This window comes from Mucor mucedo (assembly GCF_025094135.1).
Source record: "Mucor mucedo strain NRRL 3635 chromosome Unknown EV154scaffold_236, whole genome shotgun sequence".
Classification (NCBI taxonomy): domain Eukaryota; kingdom Fungi; phylum Mucoromycota; class Mucoromycetes; order Mucorales; family Mucoraceae; genus Mucor; species Mucor mucedo.
Genome location: NW_026252520.1, coordinates 1001 through 24054, shown reverse-complemented (window position 1 = coordinate 24054; position 23054 = coordinate 1001). Strand labels below are relative to the sequence as shown.

Below are 23054 nucleotides of genomic sequence, written 5' to 3'. Positions count from 1 at the left end.
TTTGATGGACTTCAAATTTGATACTTGATGAAAATTCAATGGATGACATACAACAATCTTCTTATTACTCACACTGAAATTCTTTGCGATAAATCCTCTGGATTCCGTGTATTTTCAGTAGCTGTACGTCTGCTTCGTACTTTTTTTTCCCATGTGGTTGAATGTCCGCACGCATCACCATATGATCTTTTTACTAGGAAGCATACATACTCATCAAACACATTTACTAGTGATGATCCACAACTCACGTTGCACCATACAGTTGCAGCTTTACTAGATAAAGTGGCCCATTCTTTATGACTACTACAAACCCAAAACTATTCTATCTATCAAATGCAATGCGTGATTTTTGCTAGGCGATTATGCGAATCGATATCGATAAAAGGCTTGATTCAAGGCAATCTAAAACGCATCTAGCATCTTTCGCGTATGTCTCTGAAGTGTAAATATACGTAGTCTTACTTTCGTATGGCTGTGATGATATAAACCATATAAAAATGTAGATGACAGTAGCTGGTTATAGAAATTGATTGCATTTTGTTTTACTTTTTGTTTTATTTAATTTTTTTTAACTGGCCTTTTCGAAGATACTCCAGTGCTCCAACCTAATAAAAAATAATCAGTCAAAACATGTTGTACTTAATACCGAATAAATAACTTACTCTGGGGTTAGATATACGTATGTTAGAAGGTATTTAAACATGTTGGTGGGAGGCTAAAATTGAAAATTAGAATATTGCGTATGGATTATTATTAGATTACTTACAGGCACAAGTGGGGGAATGGCCATGGGCTCCTTGAGGCTCAAGTAAACCTCAAACACATGCAACACGATCTGTAATATAGTAATTAAAAAACCAAAATCATCATTAAAAAGACACTATATTCTTACCTCAGAATCTGAAGGCATACCAGCCGACTTGGGGGTGTAGCGGAAGCTAGCCAACTTGTTGCTTTTGGATAAATCTATATTTTGGGAACCCGATCAGAAAAACATAATCCTTCCTTCACTGCGAAACTTTTAATTCAGCTTACCCAAGATACGGTTTTTAACGTACATCATAGTTTCTTCGTCCGTGTGACCTTGTAATGAAAGAAAATCCACAACTTCTGAAACTTTGAAATCGGCATTGTTCTAAAATATAAATGTTAATATGTCAAAATCTCTCAATCCATGTCATCATTCTTACGTTAAACCCAGGGATCACCAAGGAGAGGGCAATACTGACAGAAGGTGACTTTACCAGACTTTGATTTTTTTTAGCAAGAATAACATCAAAATGTTCAATGGCTTTCGCCAAGGGTAAGAACATTTTTTCATACAAGACCTTCAAAAAAAAAAGAGTTGATTAACATGTCTCCAAATAATTTACACAATCACACTTACGAGAAGAAGTCTGTCATAGAAAATGCTGGAGCAGCGATCGTTGAATTTGGTCCAGTTTTTCTTCAGTTCGAGAATCTAAGTATTGTATTGTTAATATATTATTGATCTACTCGAGTATCTATTCATTCTTGTGTTTACCTGTTCGATTCGAAAGTCTGTAATTACTTCTTCTGTTCTGTTCAAATACCACATGATGCGCTCTCTATGGGCAGATGGCCGAAGAGGGGGCTTAATACATGGTACAAACTTGAGCTTGGGTACGGCGATATTAAATGTACTGTTGGGAGCTACTAAATTGGATAAGGAGGAAAATACTCTCTGTGGTGAGATGTCGAAAGAAGAGTTGAATCCTGTATTAAAGATGCTGGTAAAGCTAGGTGCACAAGAGGTTGTGGAACCGGGAACAGAAGTACTGAGAGGAGGAATTTTGGGGGCAGCTGAAATGGGACTAACAATTTTCTCCCTGATGAAGTTTAAGAAATCGGCAAACATATGGTTTGATGGTTGTTCCTTTGGAGCGGGTGTGCGCGTATTGGGTACAACAGGTTGTCTTCCATGTAAGAATTCTATACGAAAATGTATATTTTAGTCTTTTTAATAAAGATATGTCTAATCATTCAACGTATATTACCATATAATACTGAGTTTACTGTTTTAAAAAAGTTTTTTGCAAGAGGTCCTGGTCCTGAGGCGGTAATGTTTAATAAAAAAAAGTTATTTTCTCAATGTTTCTACTTACTGAAAAAATAAATGCCATAAGGAACCTTAACCTTAGGAATGTATGAGTTGATTGTTCCTTTGTAAATTGACCAAATGTTAAGAATGCATAACAGAGAAAGCAATATTTCTGAATGGGCTTTGATTAGAACCACGCTTTGGTAATTCAATTATTCATACTCTTACCTAAACATTGAGTTAACATCGCGTCGAAGATATATGTGAGAGGCCAAATGTTAAAAGAGAAGATCAAATAATTGAGTATGACCATGGCCAGTAATACTGCGCCATTAGTTTGCACAATACAAGCGTTATAGGACGTGTAAGGCATAACGAGTTATATGTATAAAAAAAAAAAGAAAAAATTTCAAAGCGTGTTTATTCTATTTTTTAAAAAAAAAAAAAAAAAAAAACGTTACTGTTCATTTTTGCAGTGTGTGTGTAACGAGTACGATCTTGCATGGTCACACAAGAGTTACTTTGCTAAAATGTGGAAGAGCTTCCATGCGTACATGGATCGAAAAGTTCTGCTCACCAAAATGAGTTCTAATATAAATACCATTTTGAGAAAACGAGGAAATGCTGCAAGTGATGGTGTCCCTTCTATAGCTAAGGATGTTGCGAACGAAGATTATGTCACAAGGCTTTTAAACCGGGATCAAGCATTCAAGACGTTTTCGGGAGTTCTTTCATCTTCTGAGTATTGGAAAAATGAAAAGAAAAATTGTATGGCTATGATCAGCATAATGTACAAAGTCTCCAGGTACACTTGGATCAGATCGTCAACGATCCCGTTTATCTATCATTTGATGTATTCCTCTTCAATGAAACATGGACATTACCAACAGATAAATTTGAAATTCCCGGTTGTAAATTGGTTTCGGCTGTTAATTGTATAGATCGTGTACGTAAGTCCATAGGCAGTTGCTGTTACGTCTCTAGCTCCATATTAGGAGATCATACTTTTTCAACAAGGCTTTTAACAGTAATAACTCCTCCTCCTCCTCCTCCTCTGTAAGTGTGTCGACTGTCACGTTTAATTATACTCTCTACTGTAGCATTTATGCGTCTCTAGATCCTTGCCAAAACCTTGACCTACTGCTAGAAGCATTAGAATTTATAATTCAACATCCATACATATTCATTTTAATTGGTGGTGATTTCAATTTTTTTTTTTTTTATGTGATGGACTTCAAATTTGATACTTGATGAAAATTCAAAGGATGACATACAACAATCTTCTTATTACTCACACTGAAATTCTTTGTGATAAATCCTCTGGATTCCGTGTATTTTCACTAGCTGTACGTCTGCTTCGTACGTTTTTTTTTTCGCATGTGGTTGAATGTCCGCACGCATCTCCATATGATCTTTTTACTAGGAAGCATACATACTCATCAAACACATTTACTGGTGATGATCCACAACTCAAGTTGCACCATACATTTGCAGCTTTGCTAGATAAAGTGGCCCATTCTTTCTGACTGATACAAACCCAAAACTATTCTATCTATCAAATGCAATGCGTGATTTTTGCTAGGCGATTATGCGAATTGATATCGAAAGAAGGTTTGATTCAAGGCAATCTAAAACGCATCTAGCATCTTTCGCTTATGTCTCTGAAGTGTAAATATACGGACTCTCACTTTCGTATGGCTGTAATGATATCAAAGATATAAAAATGTAAATGACAGTAGCTGGTTATAGAGATTGATTTGTTTTTTATTTTATTTGATTCTTTTTAATTGGCCTTTGCAAAGATCTCCCAGTGCTCCAACCTAATAAAAAATAATCAGTCAAAACATGTTGTACTTCATACCGAATAAATAACTTACTCTGGGGTTAGATATACATATGTTAGAATGTACTTAAACACGTTGATCGGGGGCTAAAATTGAAAATTAGAATATTGCGTATAGATTATTATTAGATTACTTACAGGCACAAGTGGGGGAATTGCCATGGGCTCCTTAAGGCTTAAGTAGACCTCTAACACATGCAATATAATCTGTAATATAACAATTAAAAAACCAAACTCATCATTAAAAAGACACTATATACTTACGTCAGCATCAGAAGGCATACCAGCCGACTTGGGCGTGAAGCTAAAGCCAGCCAACTTGTTGCTTTTGGATAATTCTATATTTTGGGAACCCGGTCAGAAAAACATAATCCTTCCTTTACTGTGAACCTTTTAATTCAGCTTACCCAAGATACGGTTTTTCACGTAAGTCATACTTTTTTCGTCCGTGTGACCTTGCAATGCCATAAAATCTATAACTTCTGAAATTGTGAAATCAGCATTGTCCTAAATATAAATATTAATATGTGAAACTCTCTCAATCCCTGTCATTATTCTTACATTAATCCCAGGGATCACCAAGGAGAGGGCAATAGTGACAGAAGGTGACTTTACCAGACTTTGGTTTTTATTAGCAAGCATGACATCAAAATGTTCAATGGCTTTCGCCAAGGGTGAGAACATTTTTTCATGCAAGACCTTTAAAAAAAAAGAGTTGATTAAGATGCCTCCAAATAATTTATACAATCACACTTACGAGAAGAAGTCTGTCGTAGAAAATGCTGGAGCAGCGATCGTTGAATTTGGTCCAGTTTTTCTTCAGTTCGAGAATCTAAGTATTGTATTGTTAATATATTATTGATCTACTCGAATATTTATTCATTCTTAAGTTTACCTGTTCGATTCTAAAGTCTGTAATTAGTTCTTCTGTTCTGTTCATATACCACATAATGCGGTGTCTATGGGCAGATGGCCGAAGAGGGGGCTTAATGCATGGTACGAATTTAAGCTTGGGTGCTGCGATTTTAAATGTACCGCTTTTGGGAGCTACTAAATTCGATAAACAGGAAAAGACTCTCTGTGGTGAGATGTCTAAAGAAGAGTTGACTCCTGTATTAAAGATGCCGGTAAGGCTTGGTGCACAAAAGGTTCTGGGACCGGGAACAGAAGTAATGGAAGCAGGAATACTGGGGGCGGCTGAAATGGGATTAATGGCTTTCTCCTTGACGAAGTTTAAGAAGTCCGCAAACATATGATTTAATTGTTGTCCCTTTGCAGCGGGTGTAGGCGTATTGGGTCGAACAGGTTGTTTTCCCAATAAGAATTCTATACGTACATGAATATGTCAGTCTTTTTAATAAAGATATGTCTAATCATTCAACGTATACTACCATAAAATACTGAATGTGCTGTTTTAAAAACGTTTTCTGAGAGAGGTCCAGGTCCTGAGGCAGTAATGTTTAATAAAAAAAAAGTTATTTTCTCAATGTTTCTACTTACTGAAAAAATAAACGTCATAAGGAACCTCAACCTTAGCAATGTGCGAATTGATCGTTCCTCCGTAAATTGACCAAATGTTATGAATGCATAACAGAGAAAGCAATATTTCTGAATGGGCTTTGATTAGAAACACGCTTTGGTAATTCAATTATTCATACTCTTACCTAAACATTGAGTTAACATCGCGTCGAAGATATTTGTGAGAGGCCAAATGTTAAAAGAGAAGATCAAATAATTGAGTATGACCATGGCCAGTAATACTGCACCATTAGTTTGCACAATACAAGCGTTATAGGACGTGTAAGGCATAACGAGTTATATGTATAAAAAAAAAAGAAAAATTTAAAAGCGTGTTTATTCTATTTTTTTTAAAAAAAAAAAAAAAAAAAGAAACGTTACTGTTCATTTTTGCAGTGTGTGTGTAACGAGTACAATCTTGCATGGTCACACAAGAGTTACTTTGCTAAAATGTGGAAGAGCTGTCATGCGTCCTGACTTGGCCCTGTACATGGATCAAAAATTTCTACTCAACAGAATGAGTTCTAATATTAATACCATTTTGAGAAAACGAGGCAATGCTGCAAGTGATGGTATCCTTTTTACAGCTAAGGATGTTGACAACGAAGATTATGTCACAAGGCTTTTAAACCGGGATCAAGCATTCAAGACGTTTTCGGGAGTTCGTTCATCTTCTGAGTATTGGAAAAATCAAAAGAAAAATTGTATGGCTATGATCAGGCAGTTTAATGTTCCGACATTGTTTTTAACTGTTTCTGCAGCAGAGACCAAATGGAATGAGCTTCTTTGTGTTTTGAAAAAAAGTTGGTGATGATGATATTATGACGGAAGAGCAAGCTGAAGAACTAACGTATGAATAAAAGGCACAAGTATTACAACCTGATCCAATCACGGCTGCGAGATATTTTGACCATCGGTTTACGGAATTGAAAAGAACATGGGTGGATAAAGAAGGGCCTTTTGCTGGCTTTATGATCAAAGAGCACTTTTTCAGAGTCGATTGGGGGGTATTTATTAACAGGCTTTCTAAATAGGCTCCCCACATGTGCACATGTTAATATGGTTTAAGGATGCACCCGTATACGAAAACAAAGTATGCAGTAGTGAAGATGAAGTTGTGTCGATTAAAGAAAATATCTGTAGATTTTCTGACACTATGATCACTTGCAGCAAAAAAGTGGGACGGAACAGCTCACCATGATGAGAAATCCAAAAGTTCAGATAGTACGTGGACATGGTCTTATTAAAACAAGACAAACACCACAAACACACCAGCACTTATAGAAGAAAACGAGGAGGTAACACCATAGTATGTATATTTAATGTTCCATTTCCTTCTATGCGCCAAACAGTAATTATGGAACCTTTGGAAGAGAATAAGCATACAGTAGATGATCTTAAAAATTTGCGTCTTCTAAACTCTCGTATTACGGCCTATTTGAACGATAACTCAAAAACATTATCCGAATCCGAAATGGCAATACAAGATTTTCTAGATGTAGTGGAAGCACCTTCCTACGAAAAATATCTTTTAACTTTGAGAGTCTATTTGAAAAGCAAAAAAATCTACATTCAAAGGGTACCAAATGAAATCATGGTCAACAGCTACAACAGAAAAATCCTGTAAAAAAGTATCAGTAGAATCAGGGGGAAGTTTGATCAATTCGTCTTTTTCTTTCAAGATATGAGTTCCTTTTTCAGGCCTTGAAGTGGGAGCGAAGACAGTAACGGTGCTCGCTTTAACCATTCATATACCAAGTAAACAGTATGCTGCTTCTTGAGCAGATACTTTACTTGAATTATAGTACGTCAAAGCTAATGATCGTAGAGTAGCAAAAGAAGTTGCATCTGGCTTTTCCTTTTCTCTGATATATAATTGTTCCATTGATTCACTCATCCCACGGTTTGCCTTACTTGTATATTCCAATACGTAAGTACAACAAGCATATGGATCGAGAACAAACTGTACATCCATGTTGGATCTAAACATGCTCATGGATTGATTGAACACTATGTTCATAGACCAGACTCATTACAAGCAATTGATTTGGCTCAATTTTCTGCCTATTTTGAGATAAGTCTTAAAGACCCAACCAAAAAACGTCAACGCCATGAAAATAATGATGATGATGGAGACGATAGCGAAAAGGAACCAGTTTTAAACCTCGATAATGACGAAACTTTACAATCAGACTAACTACTTGCTGGCCCCGCTGGTAAAGTCTTTCGATCAGACAAGGATTCTGGTTTTCTTCATCGACAATCAAAATCCAAAGTTATAAGATACTATAAATTCAATATTGACAACGACCCACGTATCTCTTTCTCTGAAGAGATTGCTCAACTGAGTCATAAGCTTGATTGTTGTATTAGAAATAAAGTTATTGTCCTATAGAAAAAAGCCTTGGTCCCGAAGATCACCAATTGCCATAAGTTGAACTGTTTCTTTGACAGGACCAAAGTGGTCCAAAACATTTCGCTTTAATTCGTCTTTTAATTTGATTGCATTTGTCAATATATTCTTGACAGATTCAACTAAAGAATCTCAAGTTTTAGTCATTTGTAAATGATGATGGTTGTTTATTTCAGACATGTGTAGTTATTAGAAGTGTTGGAGTAAAAGGTTTTTATTTATTTATTTTAGCATAATCGCTACAGTTCAAATTTCTTTCTTCATGACGTAAAGATTTTTATTGCCTCAAAATATTACTTACCTAAATAAGGGTTGAATGCATCATCCGTCAATAAATACTTTTTCCTTTCCTTAACATCATTCGATATTTTCTATATAATCTCCAATCCCGCTTCCAGCTCTTCTGTTCCCACTCGTAAAAGGATCAAATTGACAACCAGTATACATCCATGTTCTACCTGCAACAGAGAATTCAATTCTTATCAACATTTGGGAAATCACTGCAGAATCCATTCTGTTAATGATCCTGCTGACCCAAATGAGGACGTCGAAGGTGCATTACCTATGAACAACAATGATCCATTGGCGTACTCTCTTATAGACGCAGTTAGTGCTTCTCCTATGCAACAAGAAACACCAGCAGGTAAGTTTTATAAAAATGCAAGGTATATGACATAATGCTTACTTCGATTTATGGGGTAACATGTAGCAGTCCGCAACGACCAAAGAGATTTAGATGAAAGAGTTCCCTATTTGACTGAATGTAGATGTGAAGAAATCGAGGGTCTTGTTCATGTTTACAATAATGGCGGTGTAAGTAAGAATAGCGTTATCAAAGCAGATTTTTTTTAGTATCCAGCTTTGACGAGAACGAAATTTCGCAAGCGGGAAACAAAGAGCTGGTAAGATTGATTAATACGGTTATTAGATACCACGATCAAATAATGGAAGGTATACATACATCATTATTGTGGCAATTCCTGACATCTAAGCATACTATCAAAAACGAAAAAGAGCCATGTGCCAAAGTATCGCAAGCTGATGTTATCAATGCATTAGGCTAGTCCAAGTCGAGTATTCGAGGTTATGAGTATGAAACTTGTAAAAACGGAGGCAAGCATTTTGTGATTGACGGTAATAAGCAGACTTGTCCGCATTGCAATGAATTCAGAAACAAGAATCAGAATAATCAGGAACCTGCAATAACCACCACCATCATGTCCCTCGGTTATATGCTTTCACAAATGCTTGCAGAAAAAAAAAACGAGGGATCTTATGCAGTATAGAGTGAACTGGGAAACAAGTCAAGTTCAAATTCGTGATTTTTTCGACGGTCAAGATTACAAGGAATTTGAGTTCACCAATCCAGATGATGTTCCTATCGCTTTCTATACTGATGGTTTCACTAACCGCACCAAACAGATGACAATTCACGCTATGATCCACGCAATTACCTTCAACTTCTACCCTTATATTAGTCATTTATGCCTTTCCTGTAAAATAATAATATAAATTAATATTACTCCTTGTTAAAAATTCGGATGCTTACTTGCTACAACTAGCCATATTGCCAGGTCCAAAAAAACGAAAGGATTTGGATTTGTTTTTGATGCCTAATATTATGGAATTGAAGGACGTCTTGGTTCATCGGATGATAATCAAACAAAATGAGGAAAGGTACATCTAGTATTGGCATCCGGCGATATTCCTGTTGATGGCCGATATGGCACATGTGGGATCCCACACAATTCCGGTCGGCTGCAGATTTTGTGGAACTAAAGGACAGCAACAGAGAATCGACATGAGGGGGATGACCTTGGACGATAGTTTCGCATCTTTAAGACCTTCATCCGATTTCAAGCAAAGCAATCCTGTAAGCTAAAATTAATTAGTTAACTACTATGGTTGTAATTACATTTATTTAAATGTCAAGGCTACGAACATATATCAGTCAAGCATCTTCAAGGGATTTCTTTCGTTTTCGGGTTCATAGGTTTTTTTGCATTGGAATAGTTACATTTGATAACTAGAGGTATTGGTAAGCTTGTGTACGATTTCATCATGGTGGATATTTCCAAAAATGATGCTTTTTTGTTCAATTGTCAATCGGATCCAGAGTAAAACCGGCTACCCTTTTTTCATCCCCAAGCCCAAGTTGATAGAAATAGGCAAAGCCATTAAGCAATCAAGAAGATACATACTAGCATTGTTCCAGAGTAGTTTCTATACTTGGATAGCCAGAACAGATGGACTCGTGCCGTAGATTGGCTTGCCTTTCTTTTGTATGTTGTTCCAACATTAATCATCGTACACCTTCCAACCCAGAGCTCCAAAATGCAATCATTTCGCTGGTAAAAGGGTGTGGTCTTGCATTAAAATGGGAGGTTCAACAACAAACTCTGACCAGAATGGAAACGTAAGTAAAATGAAATAAGGATGCTTGCCATAATACTTTGTTACTCACCCCCTTTATTCAACCTTCTACAAATGATTTCAAGACTTGCATGAATTTCTTGTTGAACAGATGGGTCATAAGAACCTATCGCGTGCCGTATTTCGACCAGTTCAAGACTATTTAATCCATATTCCGCTCATTATCAGAAAACAAGGTCCTCTACGTGCTTACTCTATAAGAACCATGGAGCGTACTATAAGAAAATATTCCAAACTGATCAGATCTAATAGACAAAGTGAAAAAAACTCTAGTAATATCTTCGAAAAAATTGCACTTCCGGCTTGTGTTGGGAGGGTTATAGATGAGTGCGTCTTAAATTTAATCACAACAGGACCGTATGATGGTGAATCAAGCTTTGTTGATAGCCCAGACGATACTGAGGGAAGTCAATTGTGGGAGCCTTTTTGACCAGTCGAGTTATTGTGAATTTGTTGATGGAAGGTGTTCAATAAGAGGTGATCATGAAGTCTTTAGACAAATACTACCGACACCCGCTTTCTGATCTACTGTTCACACTAGACAATTATACGATTACAATGACTGCACGCATGTGGAAGGGATCAGCTGTATACGTGACTCAAATTTACAGATGGTATACAAAAAAAGTGTCGCGTGGAAACCAGTATGTCATGTTCTGCAGTCTATATCAGAAGTTAGTATCATGCGATAGTAGAACGTAAATAGCCAACTCACTCCTCTTTTAACAGTTTACGAAAGGTGACGAATCAATAATAGTTTGTTGGCTCCGTTGTTTTTTATTTTTCGCACAAGCCTTGAAATGGACAGAAGCAATTCTTGGCAATGATGGAGGTAATGAGCCAACATGGTGCTTCGACCCGTCACACGTCGAACCCAGTGGTCAAGATGATGTCACCAACACAAACGCCCAAATATGCTGCTATGTGTTTGATTCTGACAAACAGGCATCTGCTGGTAGATGTAGTATGCTGTAGATTGTTGATAATTTTTTCGTCTTTTTATCTTGTCATCCGATCGCAGGAATGTAATACACCTTTTATATGTATACATGTCTTCATGTAATGTCTCAACAAGGATGGTATTATTAGGGTGAATGAGAGATAAGAAAGTAAAAAAGCGAAGAAAAATGTTTTCGGATTTTCTAAAAAAGAAAAAAAAAGAAAAAAAAAAAAAGAACAGCTTCCATGCAAGATTAATAGAGAACTTTTGACGGTTTTGAAAAACCTCAACTAAACAAACGTTCCCTTAACCTCCCTGTAGCATTTTTATAAAAAAGACAAACATAATGACACTCGGGCATATCAATATTCGTTGTTCAAGTATGAATATTTACATCTCACTTCCTATTGGCTATTGAAATTGAATATCCCTACATCGGCAGTGCTGATGCACCATCCGTTATTGTGAAAGTTTTCTCATTACATCACCCTGAATGTACTCAATCTTTTTTTTATCCAACAGAATAATATGGTGTATAATTTACTGGTGACGGAGGAAGTATTAAATGCATTTTGTTATTGAAAATAACCCATAAGATTTTTTTATGTTTAAAAAAAAAATTATTTCACCTGAGAATCAAAATAGCCGTGTGTCGTGAGACTGAGTCGCACTGCCAAACCGATAGTAGATAACTCTCCTTATCTACTACTACTGTGGTACAAGCTGCCAAAGGGAGAGAAAAAAAGGGCGCGATGTAACATTATTTATAAGGATTCAGTGATGGTATTTTCCGGTAGCGACGGTGCCAAAAGCAGTGAGCTTTTTTAATATGTATATTTAAAAAAATGATTTTGTTGGTAGCATTTAAAGATGGTAGAGCGTTCGATCCATCGATCCATCCAGCTCAGCTCAATTTTTTTTTTTTTATTTTTTTTATTTTTTTTATTTTTATTTTTTTCATGCATGGATGGATGAATGCATTAACAGGGACATATAAAACAAAGGGATGGATACTTTGGCTTGAATGATGAAAGAGAAAATTACGTCCGGGAAGGTCAACTTCAGCGTATCAACCGCATCCATTAAAACCATGGTGACGGTGATGTAAATTCAACTCCTAATGATAAAGCAAGAGATCATCAAAGTCTCGTATGATCCAAATGTGTACATATCGCACTACCTGATTTAGGAAGCATTGGCCTAACTACCCGTCAACCATGGCCAATGCCTTTTAAAAAGCGATTGATCTCTTTTGTATGTAGCCAGATTTTTCAGCAATGTCTACTGAAGATACACTCATGTCACCGCTTGGATATTTCTTCGTTGTTATAGCTTGTAACCATAGGCTTGGAAAAGATGCAGTTTTTCCCTGCGTTAAATTTTCTTTATGGTAGGTGATATAGCGCTAGTACGGATTTAAATAGTAGAAAAGCGACAGTTGTTATTAATTTACAAATGTGATAGTGAGTACCAGACTTCAATTAATCAGCATAAGCTAACTATTGTTTATAAAAGAAAGAAGAAAACAAAAGTGTTCTGAGAGTGATTTTAAAGGAGATACAAATCCAGTAGTATACCATGAATGAGTAAATAATACAGTGCTTTTAGATGTAAAAAGCTAAATCGTTTTTTTCAATGAGCTTCTACAAAATTTTGTGAAAAGATAGATACAAAAGGTAACAGACAGCGACGAAAAGAGGGGATATTACCTGGTAATAATTATATGATGGTTTTTATTGTTTTTATGCATGATTCGATCCTGTGTAATACCACTTAAAGCACTTATATGAGAAACTATTAAGGATTATTACTTTTCAACTGTCCAGCTTAAATTGTGTAACTATCAGCAGGCTCCAGATAATATATGGTGTCAATATTGGTTTATGGGCAGTTTCTTGGTATTCTTTTCCAATCTTGACGCTGTCATTGATTACCTGTCATGATCCTGTTAGATCTTATGCCACAAATATGCTTTATGAGTAACCAGCTTTCAGACTCAATATTTATCATTGATCTATCAGCTCTTTAAATCCTTTGTCATGATCCACATAAGCTATGGCTAACTTTTGTCATTGCTTATTCTTTTATTTAATTTCTTGTTTTTCTTTCTCTATAAATATAGCTGATAAATTTCACTTCTCCCAGTTTTCTTTATCAGATATATTTCATAATCATCTTCTCTTTTCTTTTCTCCCTTTTATTCTTAAATAAATAACCTGCTCCAAGAAGCTATTCATTCTCTGTCCTGTCCTGCCTGTCTCGCTCCTCCCTCGTTCCTGACATTACCAAACATCGACGTTCGTTTTTTTTTTTTTTTTTTTTTTTTTTTTATAAAATTCATCACATCAATGGCTATATGTGTAGGAGACTAAGTAATGCCTTATGAATAAATCACTGCTTTTTATCCATACATAGCCGAAAAAAATTAGCTTTCAAAAAGAGATGAAATTCCAACATTGTACGCGTATTTGGAACCAGAAGTTTGGGAATGTCAGTACGATCTTATAGGCGCGGAATTTAAAAATGATAAAAAAAATAAGAAAAAAGGAGTGTCCTCGGCTCCTCCAATCTGATTCGATTGCCGACCAGATTCCGAAGTCACTGGGCGCGTATCTCAGCAGAATGGGGAGCCTCAGACAGTGGTTGACGGAAAAAACAGTTACAAGAGTAAAGTGGGGCACGTGATTATATTACCTTTTATGGTAAATAAGCCCAGAAGTAGCTCGCCACTCTGGATTATGTTTGTTCTAGAAATGCCACTTGAAGCACTTATATGAGATAAACTATTAAGGATTATTAATTTTCAACTGCCCAGCTTATATTGTGTGATTATCAGCAAGCTTTAGCTAATACATGGTGTCAAAAATCGTACCTACGCCAAGATACACAGCATCATAGGTGGGTATGATCAATATACTGGCAAAAATCCATCCAAAATACGAGACATTTACAGTGAGATAAGCATAAAAGGTTAAAAAAAGACGTAAAAGGTAAAAAAAAAAAAAAAAAATAACTTTGTTATTATATCCATGATATCCTTAACAGACATCAAGAGGTCAATATAAATTAACAGCTTAAAATATATACACATTTAGTACAAACAACACAGTTTAAACCAGTATATGTGTTTTATAGCTTACCTTCAGCTTCTGGTTTAGCATTTCGGCATGAGCTTAAGATCAAACGAGCTCAAAGGCGAATGAGTGATGACAGATGTCAAAATAAGTATAAATCGTTTAATAAACATTTATGCGTAATTTTTACATTGTATATCCTTGTTTCCAGGTCTAGAGAACATCGAAATTACAGATCTTATATTGCCACTACGTGCACTTTGGCTGTCCCAAAAGACAGCGCTGTCTTTCAAAATTTATTTATTGTTACTGAGGGGTGATTATTTGCTTTTTTGTGTCTTTGTTTTTTTGTTTTTGTTTTTGTTTTACGAGTGACCAAGAGCAATGTGAAAGAGTCATTGGGACAACAAGTCGAAAGAAGTATTTTTATGAAAGAAAGCACACTTGTTTTTAAACGTCCAGCGTTTGAAAGTATAGTTGTCATACGACTGGATTGCAGAATGGAAGCACCGTTGTGAATGTGAAAGGTTGATCGTCAAAAACTTGTCTCAATCGAGATCTCCAGATTCCAAGTAAAATACAAGCAACATTGAAAACGAATGATAAAGAAGTGGCGACAGTAGATTTTTTTGTTTTTGTAAGTCATTCGAATCAAGCGAAATGAGTATAGCCAGTATTCTACCAGGTCGAATTAGCACGTCCGTAAAAGGTGGTCGCAGGCTTTGGAGGGAACAAGGAATCACGCAATATAGCTCCCAATTGTGTTGGTTGATCGAATGCTTGAATACATGTGGACATTTAGGACTCAAGAAGAGGACGGAAATTGATAGACCCAGTAGACTATATACTGGCACCCAGGACACGACGAAAGTTACCAGTAGGTTGCATATACGCATTGGTTATTGCGACCCCAAATTTACGAAGTAGCTTAGGGGAATATAGTTTCACGATCAGATTGTTGTTGAAGAATATGTGTATTGGGACCCACGATGAAGCAAATCGCGTACCAAGATCTTAGACATACGGACGTTGTGGTGAGGGAAAACCACAGAAATAATTGACTCAGAGGCCAGAATAACAGGAGTGTTGGAAGCTGGAATAACAATTGAAGCTAGGCCCGACTGCAGTAACATAGCTAATGACAAGTCAGACAGACTAAGACTATAGGTAGGTAAGGAATCCCTCAGAGAAAAGGGAATTGTGAACGTATTTGTTGTTAACGGATGAAATCTATGTCTTTTTGTTGGAAATAGAAGTGTCAAATTGCTTACAACTTGAAAATAGCAGAGAAGAGTTATGCCTAAAGTTAATTATCCCAAGAATAGGGTGGATATTTTGATGAAGAAAAAAACTAAAGCAAATAATAAAGGAATGGGAGTGTAACTTCTCAGAGTGTGATTTCTATAACTGATTGGGATTGTGAGTTCTACAAATGATGAAAAGATGGTTTTAACTAAACTTGAGATTTTTGAAAGAGAAAAAGAGATCGATTAGGGACCATACGCAACAAGCTGTCAATTTCACATTGTTCAATAGTAGAGAATTTTTTTTGATACAAAGTCCCAGGTGATTATAAAGAGTAAACGGGGGATTATCTACTACTGCTGTGGTCCAACTTGCAAGAAAAAAAAAAAAAAAGAGCAAATAATCTCCCATGAACACATTACTATCAAAGGCTGTCAATTTCGGGTCAACATCACATTGTTCAATAGTAGAGAATTTTTTTTAATATAAAGTCCCAGGTGATTATAAAGAGTAAATGGGGGATTATCTACTACTACTGTGGTACAAGCAGCCAAAGGGAGAGAAAAAAAGGGCGCGATGTAACATTATTTATAAGGATTCAGTGATGATATTTTCCGGTAGCGACGGTGCCAAAAGCAGTGAGCTTTTTTAATATGTATATTTAAAAAAATGATTTTGTTGGTAGCATTTAAAGATGGTAGAGCGTTCGATCCATGCATCCATCCAGCTCAGTTCAATTTTTTTTTTTTTTGATGTTTTTTTTATTTTTTTTATTTTTTTTTTTTCATGCATGGATGGATGAATGGATTAACAGGTGCCATATAAAACAAAAGGGATGGATAATTTGGCTTGAATGATGAAAGAGAAAATTACGTCCGGGAAGGTCAACTTCAGCGTATCAACCGCATCCATTAAAACCATGGTGACGGTGATGTAAATTCAACTCCTAATGATAAAGCAAGAGATCATCAAAGTCTCGTATGTTCTAAATGTGTACATATCGCACTACCTGATTTAGGAAGCATTGGCCTAACTACCCGTCAACCATGGCCAATGCCTTTTAAAAAGCGATTGATCTCTTTTGTATGTAGCCAGATTTTTCAGCAATGTCTACTGAAGATACACTCATGTCACCGCTTGGATATTTCTTCGTTGTTATAGCTTGTAACCATAGGCTTGGAAAAGATGCAGTTTTTCCCTGCGTTAAATTTTCTTTGTGGTGGTGATATAGCGCTAGTACGGATTTAAATATAGAAAAGCGACAGTTGTTATTAATTTACAAATGTGATAGTGAGTACCAGACTTCAATTAATCAGCATAAGCTAACTATTGTTTATAAAAGAAAGAAGAAAACAAAAGTGTTCTGAGAGTGATTTTAAAGGAGATACAAATCCAGTAGTATACCATGAATGAGTAAATAATACAGTGCTTTTAGATGTAAAAAGCTAAATCGTTTTTTCAATGAGCTTCTACAAAATTTTGTGAAAAGATAGATACAAAAGGTAACAGACAGCGACGAAAAGAGGGGATATTACCTGGTAATAATTATATGATGGTTTTTATTGTTTTTATGCATGATTCGATCCTGTGTAATACCACTTAAAGCACTTATATGAGAAACTATTATGGATTATTATTTTTCAACTGTCCAGCTTAAATTGTGTAACTATCAGCAGGCTCCAGATAATATATGGTGTCAATATTGGTTTATGGGCAGTTTCTTGGTATTCTTTTCCAATCTTGACGCTGTCATTGATCTACCTGTCATGATCCTGTTAGATCTTATGCCACAAATATGCTTTATGAGTAACCAGCTTTCAGACTCAATATTTATCATTGATCTATCAGCTCTTTAAATCCTTTGTCATGATCCACATAAGCTATGGCTAACTTTTGTCATTGCTTATTCTTTTATTTAATTTCTTGTTTTTCTTTCTCTATAAATATAGCTGATAAATTTTACTTCTCCCAGTTTTCTTTATCAGATATATTTCATAATCATCTTCTCTTTTCTTTTCTCCCTTTTATTCTTAAATAAATAACCTGCTCCAAGAAGCTATTCATTCTCTGTCCTGTCCTGTCCTGCCTGTCTCGCTCCTCCCTCGTTCCTGACATTACCAAACATCGACGTTCGTTTTTTTTTTTTTTTTTTTTTTTTTTTTATAAAATTCATCACATCAATGGCTATATGTGTAGGAGACTAAGTAATGCCTTATGAATAAATCACTGCTTTTTATCCATACATAGCCGAAAAAAATTAGCTTTCAAAAAGAGATGAAATTCCAACATTGTACGCGTATTTGGAACCAGAAGTTTGGGAATGTCAGTACGATCTTATAGGCGCGGAATTTAAAAATGATAAAAAAAAATAAGAAAAAAGGAGTGTCCTCGGCTCCTCCAATCTGATTCGATTGCCGACCAGATTCCGAAGTCACTGGGCGCGTATCTCAGCAGAATGGGGAGCCTCAGACAGTGGTGTCAGTCGTAGATTCGTGTGATTCGCTGATGGATGGATGTATACCCAAAGGTTAGGGTCTATCAGCACGTTTAGAGTTACTTAAAAGATAGTTGTCCTTTATTGAAATAAACGGGGGAAATATATTTATACTACTATTTAATTGTGTCCGGGCCGGAACGGTATTATACCCAACGCCATGTATAGCAATCGCTGGCGCTTAAATCGAGCTGGTGTGATTGGCTTAAAACTTGGCCGGGTGTGTAACTTAGGTGGCCTTGGTATTCTGCTATCATAGTTTGGCGTACTGACAATACCCCCTTCCCAGTCTGATGAGTGTCCCCACTCATTTGTGGTCGTATCTTTTGCATTTGTAGTGGGTCTTGAGGAAAAATTTTCTGCTTTGTCTTGACTTGTTCGTTTTCCATGGAAGTTTGGTGATAATAATGGCTTTGACCGGTAGGTAAACTTTGCTTCTTTAGGCACCTCAAATTTTTCTTTGGCTATCACGGGTTTATTTGATGGCACTTGAATCGGTACTGCAGTGATTATTGGTCTTGCTTGCTTGACTGGATTAGGTATGATACGCTTCATCTCGCTTTTGGAGACCACCGGCTTGATTTGACCTCTGGCTAATTCCTTTGTTGGCGATAATCGGCCCCCCGATGATGACTCTGGAGTATCCGTCTGTGTTGCTACTTCTCTTGCTTGACTTACTTCTTCCTCTTTTTGATCGGGTGTTGGCGATGCGTTCCTCGAATCCTTCTTCAATGAGCTTGCCTCGGATAACTCTTCATCGATGATATTATCCGCTGATGATATACTGTCATATCCGTCCACAATATGCTTCATGTCTGACTCAGTTATATCCATTGATTTGGTTTCACCCTTTGACAATTCTGTGTCCTCTTCCGGTTTTTCTTGCACCTGTTCACCTTCCACATCAAGTACCTTGTCATCTTCCATCGCGTCACACCATAGATCTTGAGCTTCTTTTCCTTGCACCGATTCTTCTTGAGCCTTTGTTGCTTCCTTCCTTGCTTGTACATCTTGCTTCATGTCCTCCTTTGAGTCAGGTACCATATCAGTTGTATTTTGTGTGTCGCGTGATGCTTCACCGAATGATTCTTGATGATGAGGTCTTCTTTTTGAGCCCACTGACAATGACTGGTCTGGACCGACTACAGGGTCTACATAATCTTGATCAGCACGAATTGGAACAATAACGTGATGTCCTCCCCCTCCTCGACCACTACGCGTGGATGTAATGTTTTTGACTATAGCACGACTATCCGTAGGGTTATACCAGGCTTCTGTAGGCTTTGGCCCTTTTGCAAGCTTAAGTCTATCCTTATGCACCAACGATGAAAGTGGCTCACCTTGAATTGTCTCCAATCGGCAGGTTCCATATCCCTCGAGTACTTGCGTTATGATATAAGGCCCCTTGTAGTTTGGTTCGAGTCCGAATTTACCTTCATGAGTCACCATCACCATATCGCCCACCTCATAATCCACCGGTACCACAAGCGCGTCCCACCTGGCTTTATCCTTGTCACCCATGGCCTTCAATCGAAACTCGGCTGCAGCACGATGTTGTTCTAAAGATTCAAGCTCTCTTGCTGTAATATCCGCGATTGTTCGTGGGTCCTTGATTGATTTTTCGCAAATATATGGTGGGTTTGCATCACCTGGCAGGTTAGGTTGTCGTCCGTATGTTAAAAAATACGGTGAAAATCCAGTTGTAGAATGAACTCGAACTCTCGTAGCCCATAAGGCGCTTTCGACATACTCGTCCCAGCGGTGAATACTGCCTTTCACGTATTTTCGAAGCATTCCTTTTATGATGGCGTTATACCTTTCGACTTTTGAGTTTGTACGCGGATGAAACGCAGAGGTAAGCTTGTGATTAGTTCCAACCCGTTTTAGATACGCCTCCACTAAGCCACTACAGAAATTTGCGCCCCGGTCCGTGATAATTTCTTTTGGGTTACCGAATTTCATCACAATTTCCTTATAAATAAAATCTGCTACCGCTTCTTTTGATGCAACTGGTACCGCCATCGCTATCGGCCAATTGGTTGTATAGTCCACAGCTGTAATTAGCCATTTGTTACCATTTACCGTCAATGGAAGTTCCCCCACAAAGTCTAGGTGCCACCTCTCAAACGCATGTGGAACAGGAAGAGGATGCATTGGTTCTTGATGCTTGGTGATTTTTTTGCTATTCAACTGACATGACGGGCAAGGAGAAATCCACTGTTCAATGTCTCTTCGCATAGTCGGCCACCAGTATCTACCACCAAACAAGTTCATCATGGTTTTAAACGAAGCATGACCGTAATCCTCGTGATATTTCGAGACCAAGTCGGCTCGTTCTGAGAATGGAATAAATTTTGCCTCTTTTACCATTAGCTTCTTGTCCGCATCTTGAATTTTGATTTTTCGGAATATCAGATTGTGTTGTACCACGAATTTGTCACGTTCCTTTACCAATAATGCTTTAAGTTCTGGGTCCATCACCTTGCTTTCCCCCTGATTAAGGTATAGTAATGGCCAGTCAGCTACCATTTCTGGTGATAAGCGGTCCCATAACGAATACAAGTAGTCCGATTCCAACGATAACACGCTATCTTGCTGATGTAAATTGTCCATATCTTTTCTTGATAATGCATCGGCTACGGTATTAGTTGAGCCAGGTTTATACTTGATCACAGGTGAATACATTTCTAGTTCACTAATCCAACGAACCAACCTAGGCGTTGGTTTGGCTTGTTGACGAAAATAAACCAGTGGGTTATGATCAGAATACACTACATAGCCTTCTTGACACCCGTCTATAAAACATCTCCAAGTCCGTAATGCATGCACAATACCAATGAGCTCTCTTTCTTGTGCTGGGAATTTTTGTTCTTCAGCCGATAGTTTCTTGGATTCGTATGCCACTGGATGCCACGACGTGTACTTGCTTTCCACTGTTGAGGTACTATCTTCTAAAGCTGGTTGCAACAAAACAGCACCAACCCCAAAATCACTAGAGTCTGTCTCGATGATAAATGGCCGTGACATATCCGGTACCTGTAGCAAGGGTGCAGTAGTGAGTAGTATTTTTATCCTTTCAAAACTTTTCTGGCACTCCTCCGTCCATTTTATGGCTCTCTTTTTATGACCTGTACCTTTTGTTAAATCTGTTAAAGGGGCAGCTATTGAGCTAAAATTGGGAATGAAGCGCCTGTAGTGTTGGCTTAACCCGAGAAACTGTCTCACTTGTTGTACTGTCTGAGGTATCTTCCATTCCTTCACCGCAACCACTTTCTCTGATGATGGCCTTATTCCTTGTCCAGATATCTCGTACCCCAAGAAGATGAGCTTTTCCTTGGCAAAATGACACTTCTTACTGTTCACAATTAATCCGGCCTCCTCAAATAATTGAAGCACCTTCTTTACATGTTGATAATGATCCTCTAGTGTATGGCTGTAAATCAAGACGTCATCCAAATACACCAGTGCAAACTTATCAACGTATTCAGCAAGAAGTTTATTCATCCATGTTTGAAAGCTAGGTGGTGCGTTACTTAGACCGAAAGGCAATACTAGAAATTCAAATTTTCCATATCTGGTATTAAATGCCGTTTTAGGAACATCGTCTTGATGAATGCGAATTTGGTGATATCCACTCTTTAGATCTAAACTTGTAAAGAAGCGAGCCCCTTTCAGCCGATCAAGACATTCGTCTATTCTTGGCAACGGACTCGAATTCCTAAGAGTGAGAGCATTTAAAGCACGATAGTCTATACACATACGCAAACTATTATCGGTTTTCTTACGGCAAAATAGTACGGGCGCACCCCACGGCGAGGAGCTTGGCTGGATTAAACCGAGGTCTAACAGCTGCTTCAACTGCTTCTTCAGCTCGTCGAGTTCTCGCGGACTCATTCTGAATGCTTGTCTATTCACCGGCGACGCGTCTTGTGTGTCAATTATGTGCTTGAAATCACGATCAGGCGGAAGTCCCGCAAGGTCTTCTTTAAATACTGACGGAAACGTATTAATCATGACTGATGAAAAATTATTCACGCCTTCACTACCCTCCGCTTTGTCAACCACATATAAGAGACAAGTTTCAACTTCGTTTGATTTTCGTAGCTGATGAACCTGTTTGGATGAAATTAGATATGCCCCAATTGAGTCAAATATGCTATTGAGCTCCACCGTGTCCTTGGTTTTGTTTACCGCTACCCGAGGTACCACCAAGTTGGGTTTCCCTTCAAAGGTTACTGACCCATCTTCACATCTTATTTCTGTTCGATGTTTTCTTAGCCACGAGTTGCCTAAAATGATGTCAAATTTTGTTGCATATACGAAAGCGGAAACCTCTGTTCTAAAACCTTGAAGGTCTAATTCGAACGTCAGCTGCTCCTCAATGTCATCAATTGTACCACCCGCTGTTTCAACTTGTCTGTCTACCAAGACTCGTTTTCCTCTTACAATTTCAGCTAAGCCTGGTGAGATATAACACTCTGTTGCGCCCGTATCAATCAAGACGTGAACCGATGTTGTCCCTTGGTTTACCCATATTTGCACAGATGCCTCATACAGGGGAAGGTCGGTTGTTGTTTTGATCGACATCAACTCAGATATATGCTTTAGGTCTAATGATAATGTATCATCAATAATACTGATGATTGGGTGTTCGCATGAATCCCAATGTATAGGCTTTAACTCAAAGGGAGGAGCACTTTTAGCATAATCATTATACGTATACTGAGTATACGGGGTAGCATTAGTTACACAATCCATACTTAAGTCCTGTGGACTACGAAGAGAGTCCAAGTAAGAGTAACGAGAAGAGGGAGCTTTATTTCCATAACTGTTATTGTTTCTTGCTGAATCACCAGTATCATCCAAATCAATCAAGTTCAAGGGTAGAGTGGAAGCTTGACCAGTCAGGTTGGCTTGAGTAGGCTGGAGCGGCTGAATAGACCCGCGTTCCGGTTGATTACCATTTAAAGCGCAAAGTTTTGCATAGTGCCCGAAATTACCACACGTGAAGCATTGTATGTTAGGGTTCAAT

The 23054-nt window shown here is 37.5% G+C and overlaps 3 protein-coding genes across 3 annotated transcripts; all 3 read left to right on the top strand.

The window, feature by feature from the left end:
- Positions 1-8400: 8400 nt before the first annotated feature.
- On the top strand, positions 8401-9868 carry EV154DRAFT_607912 (uncharacterized protein; the record flags this gene model as incomplete). Its single annotated transcript, XM_051607642.1, has 6 exons — positions 8401-8479; positions 8546-8649; positions 8901-9063; positions 9125-9331; positions 9399-9513; positions 9601-9868. The coding sequence occupies 6 exons, from the start codon at positions 8401-8403 to the stop codon at positions 9716-9718; spliced, it is 786 nt and encodes a 261-aa protein (XP_051450645.1). The 3' UTR covers positions 9719-9868.
- Positions 9869-14238: 4370 nt separating this feature from the next.
- Positions 14239-14801, top strand: EV154DRAFT_488278 (uncharacterized protein; the record flags this gene model as incomplete). The annotated part of the gene is made up of 4 exons (XM_051599085.1): positions 14239-14264; positions 14345-14424; positions 14495-14599; positions 14656-14801. The coding sequence occupies 4 exons, from the start codon at positions 14239-14241 to the stop codon at positions 14799-14801; spliced, it is 357 nt and encodes a 118-aa protein (XP_051450644.1).
- On the top strand, positions 14587-15306 carry EV154DRAFT_556939 (uncharacterized protein). The gene is given in 3 exon segments (XM_051605388.1): positions 14587-14625; positions 14645-15160; positions 15216-15306. The coding sequence occupies 2 exon segments, from the start codon at positions 14944-14946 to the stop codon at positions 15299-15301; spliced, it is 303 nt and encodes a 100-aa protein (XP_051450643.1). The 5' UTR covers positions 14587-14625; positions 14645-14943; the 3' UTR covers positions 15302-15306.
- Positions 15307-23054: the final 7748 nt, after the last annotated feature.

Excerpts from the sequence above, each read along its gene's own strand:
- EV154DRAFT_556939 (XM_051605388.1), top strand. The coding sequence starts at position 14,944 with ATGAGTATAGCCAGTATTCTACCAGGTCGAATTAGCACGTCCGTAAAA. Across the intron at positions 15,161-15,215 it reads GGACACGACGAAAGTTACCA|GGGAATATAGTTTCACGATC; the intron begins GTAGGTTGCATA and ends GAAGTAGCTTAG.